Here is a 22,606-nt window from a genome sequence, read left to right on the forward strand (position 1 = left end):
GCATTTTTCCTTCAACTTTGACTAAGTTTCCTGTGCCTTTATAGCTCACACATCGCCAAAACATCCACCTCCATGCTTAACAGTAGGAATGGTGTTCATTTCATCAAAGGCCTTGTTGACCTCTCTCCAAATGTAACGTTTATGGTTGTGGCCAATAAGTTCAATTTTGGTCTTAACACTCCAAATTACCTTATTCCAGAAGTTTTGAGGCTAGTCTCTGTGTTGGTTTGCACATATTGTAGGCGAGATACTTTGTGGCATTTGCGCAGTAATGGCTTTCCTTTTGGCAACTTAACCATGAAGTCCATTTTTCTTCAAGTGCCTCCTTATTGTGCATCTTGAAACAGCCACACCGCTAGTTTTCAGAGAGTTACTTATTTCAGCTGATGTTTCTGGATTTCACTTTGCATCCCGAACAATTTTTCTGGCATTTGTCACAGGTGAGGATTAGTGATGAGCGAGTATACTCGTTGCTCGGGTTTTCCCCAAGCACGCTCAGGTGGTCTCCGAGTATTTATGTCTGCTCGGAGATTTAGTTTTCCTTGCTGCAGCTGGATTATTTACAGCTGTTAGCCAGCTTGATTACATGTGGGGGTTGCCTGGTTGCTAGGGAATCCCCACATGTAATCAAGCGGTCTAGTAGCCGCAAATCATCCAGCTGCGGCAAGGAAAACTAAATCTCCAAGCAGTCATAAACACTAGGAAACAACCCGAGCAACGAGTACACTCGCTCATCACTAGTGAGGATGTTACCTTTAGTAGCCATTCAAACCCAATTTTATGTCAACTTATCTGTGCATGTTATCAGGCCAAAATCAGGGTATGTGAACTTTTGATGAGCGTCATTTGGATGTTTTGGGTTGTCATTATGATTCAAAAAGGGAAAACACAGTAGTTTGACAATAAATGGCTTCACCCAACCACTAACCATGAGTGGAGAAAAAGTTTTGGTGTTATCATTCATATTCTCTGAAAAAAAGGCCAAGAAAGCAAAAATTCTGCCAGGGTATGTAAACTTTTGAGCACAACTGTATGCTACTGATTTATGTTCAGATTTTTATGTATAAGGGAACAGGAACACTGGGACCTGTGGATTACTGACAGACGCCACGTATGATTTCCCTGTAGCTCTGATGTTTTGTGCCGTGTGTTGGATAAATTGCACCTAATTTCATGTAATGTGACCTTGTGCTTCCCTTGCTCAGAGCCGTCATATGTACATGAAGCTGTGACCTCACACATGTCATGGATACCAGCAGAGGTGCGCTAATTTTACTGCCGTGTGATGGCAGACAGCTGTCCTCTGTCCTACACCAAAGCAAGAATGATGGGTTTATGGCAAAACCGCATGTTTTATATGACTGCAGAGCCCGAAATCTGGTCCAATTGGTAAAGCACTGCAAAGATATAAACATGATGCTACGTATGAGGGTATAGAGACGTGAGCCCCTGTATGAGGGTATAGAGACGTGAGCCCGTGTATGAGGGTATAGAGACGTGAGCCCGTGTATGAGGGTATAGAGACGTGAGCCCGTGTATGAGGGTATAGAGACGTGAGCCCGTGTATGAGGGTAGAGAGACGCGAGCCCGTGTATGAGGGTAGAGAGACGCGAGCCCGTGTATGAGGGTAGAGAGACGTGAGCCCGTGTATGAGGGTATAGAGACGTGAGCCCGTGTATGAGGGTATAGAGACGTGAGCCCGTGTATGAGGGTATAGAGACGTGAGCCCGTGTATGAGGGTAGAGAGACGTGAGCCCGTGTATGAGGGTAGAGAGACGTGAGCCCGTGTATGAGGGTATAGAGACGTGAGCCCGTGTATGAGGGTAGAGAGACGTGAGCCCGTGTATGAGGGTATAGAGACGTGAGCCCGTGTATGAGGGTAGAGAGACGTGAGCCCGTGTATGAGGGTAGAGAGACGTGAGCCCGTGTATGAGGGTAGAGAGACGTGAGCTCGTGTAGGAGGGTAGAGAGACGTGAGCCCGTGTATGAGGGTATAGAGACGTGAGCCCGTGTATGAGGGTATAGAGACGTGAGCCCGTGTATGAGGGTATAGAGACGTGAGCCCGTGTATGAGGGTATAGAGACGTGAGCCCGTGTATGAGGGTATAGAGACGTAAGCCCGTGTATGAGGGTATAGAGACGTGAGCCCGTGTATGAGGGTATAGAGACGTGAGCCCGTGTATGAGGGTATAGAGACGTGAGCCCGTGTATGAGGGTATAGAGACGTGAGCCCGTGTATGAGGGTATAGAGACGTGAGCCCGTGTATGAGGGTAGAGAGACGCGAGCCCGTGTATGAGGGTATAGAGACGTGAGCCCGTGTATGAGGGTATAGAGACGTGAGCCCGTGTATGAGGGTATAGAGACGTGAGCCCGTGTATGAGGGTAGAGAGACGTGAGCCAGTGTATGAGGGTATAGAGACGTGAGCCCGTGTATGAGGGTATAGAGACGTGAGCCCGTGTATGAGGGTATAGAGATGTAAGCCCGTGTATGAGGGTACAGAGATGTAAGCCCGTGTATGAGGGTATAGAGACGTGAGCCCCTGTATGAGGATATAGAGACGTGAGCCCGTGTATGAGGGTATAGAGACGTGAGCCCGTGTATGAGGGTATAGAGACGTGAGCCCGTGTATGAGGGTATAGAGACGTGAGCCCGTGTATGAGGGTACAGAGATGTAAGCCCGTGTATGAGGGTATAGAGACGTGAGCCCCTGTATGAGGGTATAGAGACGTGAGCCTGTGTATGAGGGTATAGAGATGTAAGCCCGTGTATGAGGGTATAGAGACGTGAGCCCGTGTATGAGGGTATAGAGACATGAGCCTGTGTATGAGGGTATAGAGATGTGAGCCCGTGTATGAGGGTATAGAGACGTGAGCCCCTGTATGAGGGTATAGAGACGTGAGCCTGTGTATGAGGGTATAGAGACGTGAGCCCGTGTATGAGGGTATAGAGACGTGAGCCCGTGTATGAGGGTATAGAGATGTAAGCCCGTGTATGAGGGTATAGAGACGTGAGCCCCTGTATGAGGGTATAGAGACGTGAGCCTGTGTATGAGGGTATAGAGATGTGAGCCCGTGTATGAGGGTATAGAGACGTGAGCCCGTGTATGAGGGTATAGAGACGTGAGCCCGTGTATGAGGGTATAGAGATGTAAGCCCGTGTATGAGGGTATAGAGACGTGAGCCCCTGTATGAGGGTATAGAGACGTGAGCCTGTGTATGAGGGTATAGAGATGTGAGCCCGTGTATGAGGGTATAGAGACGTGAGCCTGTGTATGAGGGTATAGAGATGTGAGCCCGTGTATGAGGGTATAGAGACGTGAGCCCCTGTATGAGGGTATAGAGACGTGAGCCTGTGTATGAGGGTATAGAGATGTGAGCCCGTGTATGAGGGTAGAGAGACGTGAGCCCCTGTATGAGGGTATAGAGATGTGAGCCCGTGTATGAGGGTATAGAGACGTGAGCCCGTGTATGAGGGTATAGAGACGTGAGCCTGTGTATGAGGGTATAGAGACGTGAGCCCGTGTATGAGGGTATAGAGACGTGAGCCTGTGTATGAGGGTATAGAGACGTGAGCCCGTGTATGAGGGTAGAGAGACGCGAGCCAATGTATGCGGATATACATGTCTATATAAAAGCTGTGCAGGAGGTTTATATTATTACATTATTATAGAGATTAGAAATTTTAGCTGTAGCAAGCTGCAAATTGCGTTGTTTTTTTTTGCAAGAGGATTAGTCTTTAGTCACATGCCAGAATAATGCATGGTCTGCAATCTTTTACAACAAATTAACAAAATTCCCTTCAGCCTTTCTAGCCTTGATATAATGATAATTATTAAAGGGATTGTCTGAGTTCATAAATAGAGAGGTACTCCTTCCCAGTAGCGGAGACATTCTTGTCCATGGGTCTGGCATGGAAGCTCAGTCCCAGTCAAGACCCAGCCTATGAAAAGGAGTGTCGCTACTTTTACAGTAAACCAGACCTTTATCCAAGACAACCCCTTCATAATTTTTTCTTATCTGCATTAAAAGTACATAGTAAATTAGCAAAGGAGTGTAAGCCATCAATATTAGAACAGCGGGGTCCGACTACACCGATCCGCTGTATAAAGTGGCAGCAGCCCCTTCCACTGTCTACCAGGCCCAGCTCCGTACCTTAAGTAGCGGCTGTGTCTGGTATAACAGCACAATGCCATCTGCCTGAATAAAAATACAATTCAATCTTCCCATATAACATAATAGAATATTGAGAAGGAAAAAGAAGAAGAAAAAAAAAAAAAAAAGTACCTCCAAGATTTGAAGAGCCCAAGCCAGCCGGCTGCAGAGCAGAACTCATAGCTGAGCCGAATGGTGCTCCAAAACCCACTCCCAGAGAAGGCCGAGGCCCTAGTATAAAGAGTAAATAAAAGAAAAAGACACAAAAAAAAGGGAAAGAAAAAAAAAAACAAAAAAACAAAAACAAACTTTCCTTACTTGAAAAATTAAACAAAAAACTTAAAAGGCAGAGAGGCAAGAACCAACTAAGATAGACATAACCATACAGGACAGACTGAAGCAAGGCTACGGCCAGGACTTACTAATAGGATATCGCTGATATAAAGAACACAACCATAGATTATTGTTTATTCCATTTATTTTTCAATTTCAAAGAAAAAAAGGTAACATGACAATTCAGTATCACACACACACATTGGTAGTATATGCTGGGGGAAATGCGGGATGCTCTGAATTATGTTGTGCGCTGAATACATGGTTACAGCATCCAGCATGTGAGCATGCTGCAACACCAATCAATGATGGACAGGTAGAAAAAAAATGTACAAAAAAAATAAAAATAGAGAAAGTTTCAAATGACAAAAACTGCAATAAAAAGAACTGGATAAAAAGGGATCTACTGAACATTTTCTCTTATGAAAGGTTTTCTTCCACACTGAACCTATAGAAATTTTTGCCGAAGAAGTGAATCTGACAGCAGGCTTTTGCTATGTAATCTCAGTGCAGCATGAGGTAGGGGCTGAGACACAGATTTCAGTGATGTGTCACTTATTAGGCGATGTGCTATAGTTTCCATACAATTAATATTTTATCATCAGGAGATTATCACTGCAGGGACTGATGCTCGCTTGAACCCCGGTCTGACCACACCCCCTGCTCTCATAAGCAGCTCACTGTCAGTAGACCGTGTACACAAAAGCTGTGTTGTGGGTGAGAGCTTTCTGAGCCCTGCTACAGCGATACATCTTTGGAATCAGGGTCTCTTTTCCTATATTATTGCTGCTCTCAGATGAGGTAGCAAAAATCTGGGGACAGATTCGCTTTAAGGATGATTTCTGCATTGTCCGTCCATTTTAAAATAAACTTTCATAGTCTGGGAAAAATATTATTCTGGAGCATCTTTATTTAGTAATTTTCTTTTGTTGTTCCTCTGTTATTTCTCTTGGAAATGTGTACATAAAACAAGGGGGTGTCACCTTTCCCCTCTTGTCAATAGGGTGTGTCCCCTACACAGAGACATTGTCTAATTAGACAGTCACAACCTCTTGAAGGAGACATGATAAATGCAAAGGGATAACAGAGGAACAGCACAACTGAGAACCTCAAGAAAAGACGCTCAAGAGTTATCTTCTCCAACATGCAAATTTATACTAAAACGGACAAGAGCGTTATAAGAGTGGGCATGTTTTCAAATTTTGTCTAAATTAAATCTCCAGGATTAGAAATACTTTGCCTGCTAACACTCAGAGTGTGTTATGTCTGGTATTGTAAGTCAGCACCATTGAATTGAAAGGATCTGAGCTGCAATCCCAAGAAAAACCCATGGTCAGGAGTGGCACCGTTTCTGAAAGAAAGTAGTCAAGTATTTCCCAATCCTGAAGAACCCATTAATGTAAAGTTCATTCACCATTGGCAGTAGTACTAAGAATAATTGGTGCGGGCCGACACACGAGGGCTGGAAATAGCATTAAATTAAAAGCAGTTTGAATGATAAATCACAGGTACCGTATTTCTCGGACTATAAGACGCACCGGACCATAAGACGCACCTAGGTTTTAGAGGAGGAAAATAAGAAAAAAAAAATTTAAGCAAAAAAATGTGATCAAATCTGTACTTAATATCCTTCATCTTCATCCTGATGCATATGGCCCCCTCATCACTACCTTGGTATGCATGGCCCCTCAAACCCTATCTTGGTATGTATGGCCCCCTCATCCCTATCCTAGTGTGCATGGCCCCCTTATCCCTATCCTAGTATGCATGGCCCCCTTATCCCTATCCCAGTATGCATGGCCCCCTTATCCCTATCCCAGTATGCATGGCCCCCTTATCCCTATCCCAGTATGCATGGCCCCCTTATCCCTTTCCCAGTATGCATGGCCCCCTTATCCCTATCCCAGTATGCATGGCCCCCTTATCCCTATCCCGGCATGCATGGCCCCCTTATCCCTATCCCGGCATGCATGGCCCCCTTATCCCTATCCTGGTATGCATGGCCCCATCCCTATTCTGGTATGATTGGCCCCCATCCTAGTTCTGGTATGCATGGCCCCCATGCTTATGATTGGGCCATGCTACAAGGATGGGGGTGGAGACCAATCAGAAAACATTAAAAAAACCAAACCATTACAGCTGCTTTAGGCTTGTAAGCAGCGCATGGCAGGGACGTCATGTGCTGCTCACAAGCAGAGCACAGCTGCCGGAATACTATAGTATTCATTGTTCTTCAGCAGCACGCAGTGTCAGCCGGAGCCTTCCTGCAGCTGACGGGTGGTCACATGTGCCGCTACTTAAGAGAAATGAATATTCACCTCTCTGGGTGTGGAGAGAGGTGAATATTCATTTCTCTTAAGTAGAGGCACGCATGACCACCGGCAGCAGCAGGAAGCCGGCGGTTGACACGGTGAGCACTACTGAAGAGCATTGAATACTCACTTCTTTCTGCCCGCACAGTCACGGCGTGCAGAGCAGTGAGTGTTCGGCAGCTGCTCTTAGGCTTGCAAGCAGCCCATGACGTCCCTTGCCATGCGCTGCTTACAAGCATAAAGCAGCTGCTGGCATCTGAAGAAGATGCGGTGAGAGAGCGCTGGGAAGGTAAGTATAATGTTTTTTTGTTTTTTAATGTTTTCTGATGGGGCCATGCATACCAGGATGGAGGTGGGTGGGGGCCAGTCATAAGAATGGGGCCATACATACCAGGACCGGGGTTGGAGGCCAATCATACCAAGACGCTATTAAAGAGAAATTAATATTTATTGCCCTCCACGCCCATGGGCGTGGAATGCAGTGAGCATTCATTTGTCTTTAGCAGCGGACACAGGAGTTAGCCACAGCCACCACTCCAGCCTCCTGTGACCCGCTGCTCCACCAATGCCACTCCCACACCTCAGCCAGAGCTGGATTAGAAGACGCACCCCCCATTTTCCTACACATTTTTGAAAGAAAAAAAGTGCATCTTATAGTCTGAAAAATATAGCAAAATCTGCACAAATTGTAAAACAACCTTCTAAAAAAATTATTTACTTAAAGGGGTTGTCTGTGGAGCAAAAATGTCTTATAGAATGCTCAGATTTAAAAGAGGCAATAGTCACCTGATGATTCTCCCGCCATCCCATGCCAGTCTCTGCTTCCTACAGTGATGACATATGAGGTCTGCAGAAATTCACTGACTGGATTGGGTCATGTCCATATGACAAGTATGGAGAACAGACTGGAGGAGGACCAGGCAGTGTTAGCACAGGAGTTGCGGGGGATTGTTTCTTCTATTCTTTAAAACCAATCTAAGTAGTGATGAGCTAACGTGCGGTGATAAGGCGTTCTCCGAGAATGCTCGTCTGCTAACTGAGTGTCTTGGCGTGCTCGAAAAGACTAGAGGCAAGGATGTCTGATCCTCCTGATCTAATATAAAAGAAATTGTAAAATATAGAATGACAGCATCCGACTAGGGCCCTACAGGAAACCAGGGGCCATACATCTATTATACGGCACATTTGTGGGTTAAGTGCAGCCACTATCTGTATATTATTAATATTAATCGCAGTCACTATCTGTATATTAATAATAATCATTGCCACTGTTTGTAGATTATTAATATTAACGGCAGCCACTATCTGTATATTACTAATAATCGCAGCCACTATCTGTATATTAATATAGATCACAGCCACTATCTGTATATTATTAATAATCTGTTGTGCTCTTATTACCCTTTTTCCTTTGTCTTTCAGGTTCTTCTTTGTCTTCAGAGTAACAGGGTGTAATTTCTCACCCTGTTTTCCCACACTTACGCGACCGAGAGAGCAGTGTAGTGTCACCCACTCTCAGACCAGCAAGGCAGGACCTAATCCCCTGTCACCTTCACGGGTGTTCAGGGTGATTCCCGATGCCAGTCCTAGCCATTGAACTCTCACCACTCCTCCCCTCTCCTCCTCAGAGAGGGCTGGGAGGAAGACTGTGGTCACCAGTGGTGGCCTTCCCCTTCTTGTAAAAGGTGGATGCCGTCCTCTGCACCAGCTGGAGACGGTGCAGGATGGAGGATTTCTCATACCAGTGACCCCCCATCCACCCGGGTCTCCTGATGGCATCCTCATCAGTGAAGAGGACCAGGAACTCATCTTACAGGTATGTATGATCCCCTCCCCTGTAGCTGAATAGGTCCGGGAAGCGTTACTGTCCCTTTGCACGTAACACAGGGCAGCTGTAATGTACCAATCCTCACACAGCTGCAGCCATTTCTCACTGGCCCTCCCTTTTTCCTGGCCGTGCCTCCTCCCGGCATTCTCTGGCCACTCCTCACCACGGTTTTACATTGCGAGCTCTTTTCAGCCCAATAGCAGGGCTTGCCTCCCCGCTTCACAGCGCGTGTCTTCTCGGCATGCTTTTGCTCCTATCACGGAGCTTCCTCTCCCTGCCGGTACACACCCCCGGTGATTCAACCAACCAATCGAGGGGTACTTTCACTTTACCTCACCGCTCGACATTTCAGTCACACCCACCACAGTGCATCATGCTTGCCATGACAGTACAGCCGATGCTCCATTACAACTTGTGCCTCAGCAGACTGTTTCGCCACTGCTTGCTCTCCCTCGGCATCGGATCACTGCACATCAACCACAGGGGGACACAGCCAGCTAACACAGCACTGCTGCTCATCGCCGATATTGGGTAGGCTCTGCCCCTCCTCTCCCTTTTCTGGTCCTTCTAAATAGTTCTTCACAGCAGTATTACCAGGGCTCGACTTATGCCCAACCCTAGAGAGGCTTCTTTTTGCCCCTCTAAGCCTACTGTGATTCACTAAGCTTGTTTCCTCTGCAAAAGAAAGTGGTCTTCAGGTCAGCCTCCCCCTTCCTGCCAGTTCTGCAGTTCTTCCACCATGTCTGCCTCACAGGAGCCCCCTAACACCCGGGATGAGAATACACCCCTCCCTCCGGAGTGGGCTGTTGCCATGTCACAGTCTGTCTCCAACCTGACAAAAGTATCACAGACCCTGGTCAAGGTCCTGGAGCGACTTCCACACTTAACCACCGCCACTAGTGTTCCGAATGCCTCACACGGTGATTCGTGCGCACCTGACCAGGACCTTCTCCGGGACAAATCGTGTACAAAATCAAGGAAGCGGGCTCTTTCCAGTTCCTCCTCCAGTTCTCCAGGTCTCTCTGCATCCTCCAGGATGCATTCATCACCCCACGCCCTCTCCTAGGAGGTGGATTTTGGTCAGATACAAATTCCCTGTCTGAATCTGATACGGACCAGGTCTCAAAAATGCAGGATATGGTCAATAGCCTTATCTTGGCAATTACCCAAACTCTTAACCTAAAGGAGGATGAAGCACCTGCTCAGGAGCACTCAGTTTCCTTCAAACGGGTAAAGCATCCTTCCCGTTTTTTCCCAATTACAGGGAATTGGAAGCAGTTATGTCTAAACACTGGGAACACCCTGAAAAGCGCTTACAGGGAAGGAAGCAACTAGACATCCTTTATCCCTTTAGCCGATACCTTGTGGGTAGACGGACAGAGTCCCCTAATGTGGACCCGCTGGTTTCTCACCTGTCTTCCAAGCCAGTCTTGTCTCTGTCGGACGGTGGATCTTTTACGGACTCTACGGATAGACAGATTGAATCCTTGGCTAAATCAGCCTTTGAAGCAGCTGGCGCCTCCCTCTGCCCCATTTTTGCCTCCATCTGGGTGGCAAAGTCCATGTCTGCCTGGGCAAAAATGCTTTGTCAGGGTATCATAGCGGCAGCCCGTCCGAATGAGCTGGCTGATTTGGCAGACCAGATTGCCCATGCCGGCAAGTATCTTCTGACCACCTCCTTGGATGCAGCAGGTTGTTCCGCCAGGGCTACCAGCAACATCACTGCTATATGCCGCATTCTCTAGTTGAAAGCATGGAACGCAGACCCGCCGTCTAAGAAGTCTTTTACTAATCTTTCCTTCCAAGGCTCTAGACTGTTTTGGTCTAAGCTGGATCAGATAATTCAGTTATCAGATAAATAACTCTTCCCTACTATGCACAGGAGTAGTCGTACCAGTTCCCTGGCACAAGCGGTTTTCAGGGTTCTACTTCAACCTCTTCGTAGTCCCCAAGAAAGAGGAGTCTCAGTCCAATTTTGGACCTAAAGCGATTCGGATCCGTCACTTCAGGATGGAGTCCCTACGTTGGGTAATCGCCTCCATGGAACCAGGGGAATTTTTTTGCTCTGTAGACATTCAGGATGCTTATCTCCACATTCCTATTTGTGTTCAGCATCAAAGATTCCTCCGGTTTGCGATCTAAGAGGACCACTATTAGTTCACGGCTCTTCCCTTCAGCCTGGCCTCTGCCCCCAGAGTATTCAGAGCATGGGCAGCACGGTGGCTTAGTGATTAGCACTGCAGCCTTGCAGCGCTGGAGTCCTGGGTTCAAGTCCCACGAAGGACAACATCTGCAGAGTTTGTATGTTCTCTCCGTGTTTGCGTGGGTTTCCTCCCATATTCCAATACTGATAGGGAATTTAGATTGTGAGCCCCATTGGGGACAGCGATGATAATGTCTGTAAAGCGCTGCGGAATATGTTAGCGCTATATAAAAATAAAGATTATTATTATTCACGAAGGTCATGGCAGCGGTCAAGGCCATTCTTCGTTCCAAGGGAATCCTCATAATCCCTTACTTGGATGATCTTCTAATCAAAGGGCCATCCCGTCGAGACTGCCACCAAAGAGTCTTCAGATCACCTTGGACACTCTGGTCTGTCTCAGCTGGATAGTCAACAGGAAGAAGTCCTCCCTGACCTCAGCACAGAGCCTGGTGTTTCTGGGCATGAGGTTCGACATGGTGCAAGCCAGTGTCCAAGAACTTCTTCCAGGGGAGAAGTTCTCCTCTCTCTGCCAGGGGATCTACGCTCTACGGCGACCATCTCCACTCCCCCTACGATCCCACGTGAGAGTTCTGGGGAAGATGATTGCTGCCATGGAGGCCGTGCCCTTTGCGCAATTCCATACCCATCCTCTTCAGCTGGCCCTCTTGGCTGCTTGGGACAACAGGACTGCTTCCCTGGATTGGCCCATTCTACTGCCTCTCAAGGTGAGGCAGTCCCTGGTTTGGTGGATGCTCTCTGCCTCAGTCCTGCATGGAAGGTCCTTCCTTCCTTTCCAGTGGCAAGTCATCACCACCGACGCCATTTTCCGCGGTTGGGGAGTGTTTTTTCTTCATCACACAGAGCAGGGTGGCTGGAACCCCCAAGAGGCCGCTCTCCCCATCAATCTCCTGGAGATCAGGGCAATCTTCTTAGCTCTTCGCAGCTGGCAGACTCTCCTCGCAAACCAGCCGGTCCGCATACAGTCAGACAATGCCACTGCCGTGAATTACATAAATCATCAGGGAGGGACTCGCAGCAAACAGGTCATGGCGGAGGTAGCAAGGATTCTGTTTTGGGCAGAACGTCACGTTCCCGCCATATCAGACGTGCAAATACCAAAAGGTGGAAAACTGGGCAGACTATTTTCTGAGTCGTCAGAGACTCACATCGGGTGAGTGGTCTTTCAACCATCTGGATCTGGTCAGAGCTAGCAGAGTCTACCTTTCAAGGACTGCTTGCTTTCGCCACTCTGATGCTCAATTTGTCATCTCTGATGGCCAGCTTCTGAGTCCACTATTGCCTGTTGGATTCGTTCGACAATATTGGAAGCATATCGTGTTCAGGAAAAAGCCTCCTCCGGGGGCAAAGGATCACTCCACCCGGGCGGTGGGAGTTTCCTGGGCAGTTCGTCACCAGGCCTCAGATTTGTAAGGCTGCGACATGGTCTTCTTTGCACACCTTCGCGAGGTTTTACAGGGTTCATACCTATGCCTCGTCTGATGCAGGCCTAGGAAAGGAAGATGCTGCAGGCGCACCGGCCGACCTGAGTCTGTTCTCTTTCCTTTTCCTCTATTTCCCACCCTAGGGACTGCTTTGGTGAGTCCAATGGTTACCCGTATCCCCCAATGAAGCGATAAAGAGGGATTTTTGGTACTCACAGTAAAATGTCTTTCTTGGAGCCTTCATTGTGGAACACAGCATATTATCAATAATCATCACAGCCACTATCTGTATATTATTAATAATCATCATCAAAGCCACTATCTGTATATTATTAATATACAGCCACTGTATATTATTAATATTAATCAGCCACTATCTGTATATTATTAATATTAATCACAGCCACTATCTGTATATTATTAATAATAATAATCACAGCCACTATCTGTAGATTATTAATAATAATCACAGCCACTATCTATATATTAAATGTATTGTGTTTTCTAGTAAGACAATCTTTTCTATGACTGTCTAGAAGTAAAAAATAAAATATTCTCACAGCTCCACATAACAAAGGCCAAATTATACCTGCTCAGTAACTGAGCACGTTAAGAATGAACACTTTGACAAAAGCTAAAAATTTACTCTGAAACCCCAAAGCTGTTTTTGAGAGGACACCGCGCACAGTCGGGCACAGAGAGAAGACCCCACTGGGCAGTTTCCCCTGCCTGTCTGGCTCCAGCTGGGTGGGGAGAAAACAAGGAGGGCACCGGCCAGTGGACTCTCCCTCTTGCCTAGACGCCTGTATTTCTCCCTGGCTCACTTTTTAAAGGGACTGTCAGCACAGAATGACTGTTCAAACCAAGCACAGGCGCTCGGTGTTTCATGGCGGGGCCGATCCTTTAGATAAACCTCCCTATCTGCTTGGTTTACATCTATGTCCACCCTTCTCTGGCCCTATGAAGCCAGAGCTGTCAATCAAAGAAGATGGAGGTGGAGTTAGAGGGAAAACAAGCAGGTGGCAGGTGCATATAAATGACTGGCCCTGCCGTGAAGCACCGAGCACCTGTGCTTGGTTTGGACAGTTATTATGCCCTGACAGAGTCCCTTTAAGCTAGACCTTCTCAGGAACACAACAGCTTTCAAGTAAAAACATAATGGGCCAGCCTGTTTGGATTTTACACCACCTGTGGTTGGGCAGCAATAAATAGCACACATAGTCGGCTACGTCTTAGTGCCTGCCCCCAATAGGTGTATACGGTCTAAAAATGAGGTCCTACAGAGCACACAGTGACTCAGACTCCATGATTACTATCCATGGCTTCACTGCACGTAGCCTATGTTCACATCAATTTCTACCCCAAGGCTAAAGGGCTCATACACAGTAGATAAAAGTCATCCGAATACGCCAGTTTCCACCATCTATTCTGTATAGGGGTCTCTCGAGTTCTCCCAGACATATAATCTTGGGGGCAAAAAAAAAAGATCCGACCTGCTGAAATTTCAGCTTTCGATCTGGTTGTTCGGAGAGCAGACAGATAAGAAAAAATACAGGAATGCTGAGCCCAGCATTCTTGTGTATGGGGGAGTCGGGTGAGAATTGCTCAGACAATAATCATGACACAAGACCTGTATAGCAGTCACATGTGATGACATATCTGGACTTTGCGTCTACAGAGGCCTGGATAGGACCAGCAAAGCGCTGCCTCGGGAAGACTAGGAGAAGATTTTCTACAGGAAAATCCCTAAATAAAAGGCACCTACAGTGGGGAAAATACACATTTGATGTATTGCTGAGTTTGCAAGTTTTCCCACCTACAAAGAATGAAGAGGTCTAATTGTTATCGTAGGTAAACCTCAACTGTGAGAGCCAGAATCTAGAAATAAAAATCAGAAAATCACACTGTATGATCTTAAAATAATTAAATTGCATTTTAATGCATGAAATAAGTATTTGGTCACCTACCCACTAGCAAGAATTCTGGCTCTCACAGACCTGTTAGTTTTTCTGTAAGGCCATGTTCACACGCTGCGGTTTTTACCGCGGAACCGCCGCGATTTTGATGCTGCGGGTCCGCAGCAGTTTCCATAGCGTTTACATTAACATGTAAACCCTATGGAAACCGCAAACCGCAGTGCACATGCTGCGGGAAAAACCGCGCAGAAACGCAGCGGTTTACAACCCGCAGCATGTCACTTCTTTGTGCAGAATCGCTGCGATTCTGCACCCATAGAAATGCATTGAACCGCTTACTTCCCGCATGGGGCTGTGCCCACGTTGCGGGAAGTAAGCGGATAATGTGCGGGTGGTACCCGGGGTGGAGGAGAGGAGACTCTCCTCCAGGCCCTGGGAACCATAAAATAGTGTAAAAAAAAGAATTAAAATAAAAAATGAAGCTATACTCACCTCTCAGCGCTGCCCGCGGCCGTCCGGTCTCAGTTGCTGTGCCGAACAGGACCTGTGGTGACGTCGCGGTCACATGACCGTGATGACGCCGCGGTCACATGACCGTGACGTCACGAAGGTCCTTGTCGGCACAGCCGCTTGCAGCGCCGGGGAGATCGCGACGTCAGAGGGTGAGTATAGCCAATTTTTATTATTTTTTACATTACTATTGATGCTGCATATTGCTGCATATGCAGCATCAATAGTACAGCAGTAATCCCGCAGCGGAAACCGCGGAACAAACCGCGATAAATCTGCAGGGATAACCACAGCGGTTTTGCCCTGCAGATTTTCAATTCCGCTGCGGGATTAACCCGCAGAGGAACCCGCAGCGTGTGAACATGGCCTAAGAAGCCTCCTAATCTGCACTCATTACCTGTATTAATTGCACCTGTTTGAACTCATTACCTGTATAAAAGACACCTGTGCGCACACTCAAACAATCACACTCCAACCTCTCCACCATGGCCAAGATCAAAGAGCTGTCTAAGGACACCAAAGACAAAATTGTAGACCTTCACAAGGCTGGGGTTGTCTCCAGGACAATAGGCAAGCAGCTTGGTGAGAAGGCAACAACTGTTGGCACAATTATTAGAAAATGGAATTAACACAAGATGACTCAATTTTCATCGGACTGGCGCGCCATGCAAGATCTCGCTTTGTGGGTTAAGGCAGATTCTGAGAAAGGTCAGGAATCTGCCCTGAACTACAAGGAGTGACCTGGAATGACCTGAAGAGAGCTGGGACCACAGTCTCAAACACTACCATTTGTAACACACTACACCGTGAAGGATTAAAATTCAGCACGGCACGCAATGTCCCTCTGCTCATGCCAGCACATGTCCAGGCCCGTTTCAAGTTTGCCAATGACCATCTGGATGATCCAAAGGAGGCATGGGAGAAGGTCACGTGGTCAGATGAGACCAAAATAAAACTTTTTGGTATCAACGCCACTTGACTTGTTTGGAAGAAAAAGATAGATGAGTACAACCCCTAGAACACTGTCCCAACAGTAAAGCATGGTGGGGAAAACATCATTCTTTGGGGATGCTTTTATGCAAAGGGGACAGGAAAACTGCACCGTATTGAAAGGCGAATGTATCAATTTCATGTGATAAAATGCAAATTATGTAAGAATCCTACAATGTGATTTTCTGTTTTTTATTTTTAGATTCTCTCTCTCACAGTTGAAGTGCACCTACGAAAAAAAATTACAGACCTCTCCAATTCTTTGTAGGTGGGAAAACTTGCAAAATAAGCAGTGTATCAAATACTTATTTTCCTCACTGTATGTCCTTAAGATTTGGTGCAGCTTTGTCAAGTGGGATTCCCTGCAGCCTTCTCTGGATTAAGAGTCTGTTCACACTGACTTGTTTGATGTGGATTTTGGAGTAGATTCTGTGCCAAAATTCATGTGAAAAGCTGCTGCAAATACTCTCTGCAAAAACGTCCTATTCATGTAAACTGGGAAGCATGCCCATAGTGCACATTGTACGAGTTTAATTTCCATGTGAAAAAAGAAGCAATATGTCAATTATTGAGGCATTTCTATTTGGAAAGAAAAAAAAATCTCCAAATTTGGCTCCTGAGGCTGAATTCAGACTACCGTGAATCACAGTTGGAGCGCACACAGCGAAGCACGCACCGGCCTCCGGTATGACCCAAACTAAACCGCCTCAAAAGGTTGTGTATATGTATATATATATATATATATATATATATATATATATATATATATATATATATATATATATATATATATATATATGTTATGTAAAAATCGATTTTCAAGACCAATAGATAGAAGTGTCGCACAAACATGATGTTATTGAGATAAAATGGATCTAAGTTAAACCAGGCAAACCTTTCCTGATCGTATAGTTGATTTTGTCTGGTTAAATCTATGTACAACTTACTATACACAGTCACACACACTTACATTAAATATGTAAAGAATACTTTAACAAAAGACTAATGACGCCAATTTAGGTAGCACTAAAATAAATTGCACAATAACTAATTTCCATTTGTAATACACGGTAAAATATATACAACTTTTAGTGCTTTACTCAGCATGATAACTAAAGTACTTAGCAAAAGGCAAGAATGGCCTCTACTAGGAAACGTCGACCTCCCCACAGACAATAGACTAGGTGAAAAATAAATGAATACCGTACCTCCAGTTAAAAACCGATATGGTCATGTACCTCAGTAAGTAAAAAAATTGAACCCTAGAAATCATAAATAAGTGCTCACTTTGTTCATTTCAATGAATGGGGCTGAGAAGGAGACTTAAATTACTAAAGCCCTTTACTCTCTCCCTGCCGACATCAGCTGTAAAAGCAGACAGGCAAGTGGGGAGAGTGATAGATCATCAAACGAGGTCTAGCTAACTTACAACAATTACAAGATGTACATCCGAAGTGGAAAATGATAAAGTCCTATGATTACAGCAGCATCGGTACTGATTCAAACAGTGGGTAGAAGTACACCAATGGGGAGAGCAATGGCAAGGCTATCACGACTTGTAAACACAGGCTGCGGCACCACTGTATAGGGGAAGTGGAGTGGTCTAAGCTACAAATGGTTAACCTTTGAAAGGAAAGGCTCAACAAAGGTGCTGTGCATGAAGATCTAAGAGCACTGTCTGTTCTCGCTGGAGGTAGACTTTAAGTGGAAAAAGAAAATCATAATTTCTTGTAGTGCGTCAAATACAAGACCTAATAATATATAACTTAACAATATTAAACTGCATAAACAATTGGATGCCAATTGGCAATTCACGAGAAGCAGCCACGATAAAAACAAAGAAAACCAAAAAGTTGAATATTGGTCTAATCAACATGGAAAAGGAATCCAAAACTGTGTAAACAAGCTATAAAACACAATACAACCAAACATTGGCAGTCGGGCAAATAAATGGTCAGCATTAAAAGATAAATAAAAAAAACTGTAGCAACTAGCAACACTGCACACCATAGCAACAGGTAAGCTTGCCTTAATACAGAAATATCACCTGGTGACTACAAATATATTAAAAATAAACATCAGCCATAAAAATCGATTGCTTATTTACATTCACACGGATCATTAGTCATTCACTATAATGTCATAATGAATAGAACAGTTTTTTTTCTGCTGACCAGTACCAGCAGCTGCCAGTGATAATGAAGAGGTTATGTGTATAGAAGATAGAGTAGTAATTTGCTGCAAAGTATGTTGGTGTTTTGGCACTTTGTATAGAAGAATGAGGCCTGACAATTAAAGGGGTTGCCCAGTCTAAGAATAAAGGTCTGTAGTCACTATGCATGGCACCCTTCTTAGACTGGATAACTCCTTTAAGACAACAGCAGCAAGTGGAAACGTTCAAAGGGTATTACAGAATAAAAAACAAACAAACAGGTCTGTCTCTAAAGACAGTGCTGCTGTAGTCTGTATTTGGCATTACAACCATGCCCCATTGTTAGGCAACTGGTCGCCTCCTTGGGATTGTCCAGTCATGCAGCACAGAATTTTAGCACTTTAAGGGTATGTGCACACGTTCAGGTTACATCAGGATTTCTTGCAGAAATTTCCTGACAAAAACCGGACATTTCTGCCAGAAATCCACATGCGTTTTTTTTCGCGTTTTTTATGCATTTTTCCCCAATGCATAGAATAGCGGGAAAGACGCGAAAAAAACCCTGCAAAATTAATGAACATGCTGCTTTTTTTACCGCGATGCGGTTTTTTTTTCGCGGAAAAAAACGCATCATGTGCACAAAAATTGCAGAATGCATTCTAAATGATAGGATGCATATGTCTGCGTTTTTAATGTGTTTTTATAGCAAAAAAACCTGAACGTGTGCACATACCCTAAGACTTATCATTACTTAAGGCAAAGTAGATCTTTTTTTCTCTTTTGCAACAAATTTCTACAATCTGCCATGTTCATCAAGTGCTCAATTTGAAGATCTATGTGTGGACATGTTGAACAAAGGGGGATTATACTCTGCTCTCAGGCAGTCTGCCGGAGCAAGAGAATCAGTCATGAAGAAAGTTGTATTTTTAATATTTTTTCAATTTACCTCTATTACAAACAATGCATGGTTATTAGTGTATGTTTGATCAGAAGATTGTTGCCGATAGATGCAGATTCATGCAGTAGAGAGGCGGCTGGACAGAGAATTAGAGTGCGCCTGCCGGCCACCTAGGAACAGTTAGGGCTTGTTCACATGTTGCGTTTTTGCCTGTTTTCCTGTGCCAGCAAAGTGAAATCTCATGTACTTGCTGCTATTATTTCCTTGAAGATTGGAAGCAGTTTCACACCTGCAGCATGCCAATTCTTTCAGCGTTTTTGCAGTGTTTCATCACCCATTCAAATAAATAGGGATAAATGCATAAAAAGTGCGTATTTCACTTGTGTTTCCTGCCAAGAAACCCTTTTTTGCGTAGAGATCTCTGCTGCAATTACTTAACGTGTGTACATAGCCTTACCCATGAAAAGCCGTAAGAGGGGCAGCATTACTATATCTATATGCATCTTTCTTCTGATAAAAAACACATATAACCATACAATATTTTTAAAAGATGTAAATTGAAAAAAGATCAAAAATACAATTTTCTTCATAAATAAATATACGTGTAAAGTGCCATGGAATAAATGGTGCTATAATAATAATAATAATAATAATAATAATATTATGGGGACACAAACCCTTTAAAAGTGCATCTCCACCTTTTAATATCAATTTAAGTTCAAGGTTTTGTGGCAAGTTTCTGGTAAAGCTTTATAGCATTTTGTACTTCGTTTTTCAGGCGTAGAGCTACAAAGTCCCTAACTCTAGAAGTATAGCTTTCTGGCTTCTAAAACCTGCCACTAGAGGGAGCTTCAGAGCGCTGCCTTACTATAGGGGTCAGTGTGTACAATAAGCCCCTACGCGCCCGCTAGTTACAATGCAGGGGAGCGGAAGCTATGGATCGGAAAAACAAATCTAGATTTAAAGGATTGTCCAGGACTTAAGACAGCAGTGACCAGGCTCAGGACTGGCCCACAGGAGAGCTGGAGAATCTCCCGGTGGGCCCCTGTGATGGTGTGAGCAGGGTTAATACACTTCATTAATTTTTTTTTTTTACAGACAAAAGCAGCATCTAATCATTCATTAAAGAAACTATGTAGTTTATTATCTAGAAGCATCAGTACATTTGTGTACTAGGGTCAGGTTATTTTTGCATGTAGCAGCACGGTGGCTCAGTGGTTAGCAGCGTTGCTTTCAAATCTCATCAAGGACATCTACAGGGAGTTTTTGTGTTCTCCCTGGGTTCTCCGGTTTCCTTGCACACTCCAGACATGCTGATCGGGAATTTAGAGTGTGAGCCCCAATGGGGACAGGGATGATGGAACAGCGCTGTGTAATATTATGCTGCTATATAAATGCTATATATATATAAATTAAATACAAAATAAATAAAATCCGTGGGCTCCCAGAAGCATTGTTACTGGCGAGCCCTTGGTGTCCCAGTCCAAAACTGGCAGTGCCCTATTTTTAGGATAGATCATCAATAATACAGTTTAAGAGTCAGACATCCCCCTGATGATTATCTATTTGCGAGTCCCATGGTGGCCCGAAGTAAACAGTGTACAGTGCCGGGAGTGAAATCAATGGCAGAGCCCGAAAACCGCTGCTACAGTGTATGGCGCTATGGCGTGCTGGATACATACACAGCTTACGTCCCGCTGCCGAGGGTGAGGTTGCCGGGTGCCATCAATATTTAAGTCCTGGACAACCCCTTTAAGAAAACGATCAGCACATATCTTGAAAACTATTTACAACCAAACTGCTATTCACTTTCAGGCCCAAAGTTACAATGGTGAGAAATTAAAGGGGTTGTCTAGACTCGGGACAAAAGTCTGCAGTCACTCCAGGTTCCTATACACCCCGGTATCGCCGGAACGAGCGGGCGGACACGTGACCGTGGGTATATGATTTGCATACGTGCCGACTACATGCATTTGGCATCTCTCAATATAAGAGAATCGAGAGAGACGCCAGCACGTGACCACGATGATACAAATCACATACCCGCCGCTCACACCAGCAATACCAGGAAAGGGTGACGGCGTGCGCACCACACACTGTCATGATCCGGCTGACTGCAATCACAAGGTCACAATCTTTGACAACCCCTTTAAAATATAAAATATCAGCCATGTAGCTTCGGCTTAAAGCTGCAGTCACATTAAAATGGTAAAATGAGTGTACATCCATGCTGTAAATACATTCTGAGATGAAGTTATATGTGAGACTAGTTCTCCGTTAGGTCCACAAGGCCACGGTACCTTCAGGTCACAGTTTTTAGTGTACAGGCATAGAATAGTCTCTTCAAGTATATCAAATTCAGCTTGAGACCCGAAAAGTGATGAAAACAAGCGGTCAGCATTGCCGATTACATACAGGTAAAAATCAGGTCACGCGGTAAACGACTAATTATTGCCAAGGCTACACCCTGCCTAATCTAGAAGCTCTGCGGAGAACAAGAAAATGTCAGTAAGAGCCGGACCAGAGAGACGTTTACTGAGCACAGACGCAAAGTAGCTACAACTTGAATGCATTCAGACCTGTAGCAGGCTGCTGCTGCTGGGTCAGGGTGGCAGCCATTGCGACGGCGGCCGCGTTAGGTATGTTGCTGAAAGGCGTCGGTCCGGTGGTCACGCGGGGAGCGCTCTGCCATTTCTTCGCTTCTGCTCTCCTGGCTTCGAACACATCTGTGGGATCGCCCAAGAACGCTTTTCGGTAACCAAGGTACTGTTCTTTGAGCATCTGAGGGAAAGCCATTGTAATGTGAAATAGAAAAGTCCAAAATACTGCTATAAGGGATCAGTGTATAGTGCGACAATTATCAGGAGCAAGGCGGCAAGTCATGAGAACCATACACCTACCAGGAGGAACATCACAGTGGATTAGGAATAGTCCAGATTACGGCCCGCTGACGGTTCATTCACAGCTCTGGAATAAAGAGCTCGGGGACCCAACCGTGCCGCTGTACGCCCAGCACGTTACATACAGAACGTAACGGGGGGAACAAGGCGAGCGGCAGAGGACTATACGTAACACAGGGTAAGGCGTACCAACAGTGGTATCATGGAGGAGGACCACCCAAAACACATCTAATGCATGGCTACCCGGATCACAAGGGCAATCTTTTCACTATTTTTCTTTAATTTTTTTTTCAAAAGGACATAAATTTTATTTGCTGTCTGACATAGCCGTATGAAGGTTTGACCTTCTTTTTGAACTTTTGATTGAGAGCAATCATTTTACTGTGAAATGTAAAAAAAAAAAAAAAAAAAAACAAGAATGGCGGTTTTATTCTTTGGTCAATGGAGCAGAGTGAGGAATCGCTAATTTGCATGGAGAGCTGCAGTTTTTATTTATACCATTTTGGGGTACATACAAACATTTTAATGTCTTTATTGCATTTATTATTTAGAGAGGTGAAGTGACTGATAAACTACATTCATGGCATTTCAATTTTATTTCCCATTACGGCATTTACTATATGGCCTAATTAATTTAGCATTTTGACTGATCGGTCTTCCACGGAAGTGGCAATACCCAATATGATCTCTTATTTTACTTTATTGCTAAATTGAGAAAAGGAAGGTGATTTGAATATTTTATATACATGTGTGAGTATACACACACATACATATATCAAATTTTGTTTGAATGCAGATTGCGCATTTTCTGTTAGTACAATAAACCTCATTTCGAGGCAGAAACATTACCGTGTCCAACAGTTATTAGATATATGAAACTGAAATAGCTGTTGCAAAAAAAACTATTTTTATAAAATATTAAGCTTAAGATTAATAGGGGTGCCCAAACTTTTTCATATAACTAGA

General features: G+C 44.9%; 1 protein-coding gene across 3 annotated transcripts in view; it reads right to left on the reverse strand.

Moving 5' to 3' along the window:
• The window catches only part of NUP58 (nucleoporin 58), a 94,998-nt gene that overhangs the window by 9,820 nt on the left and 62,572 nt on the right, over positions 1-22,606 (reverse strand). For 2 of the 3 annotated variants that reach the window (XM_077298315.1, XM_077298316.1), the window contains exons 12-13: positions 21,320-21,521; positions 4,286-4,384 (exon numbers count right to left, since the gene is read on the reverse strand). In XM_077298315.1, coding sequence (XP_077154430.1) covers positions 4,286-4,384; positions 21,320-21,521 — 301 coding nt within the window. The remainder of the gene's footprint in view (positions 1-4,285; positions 4,385-21,319; positions 21,522-22,606) is intronic. The other variant, XM_077298317.1, reaches the window with a different exon arrangement.

Source organism: Ranitomeya variabilis, chromosome 3 (assembly GCF_051348905.1).
Source record: "Ranitomeya variabilis isolate aRanVar5 chromosome 3, aRanVar5.hap1, whole genome shotgun sequence".
Taxonomy (NCBI): domain Eukaryota; kingdom Metazoa; phylum Chordata; class Amphibia; order Anura; family Dendrobatidae; genus Ranitomeya; species Ranitomeya variabilis.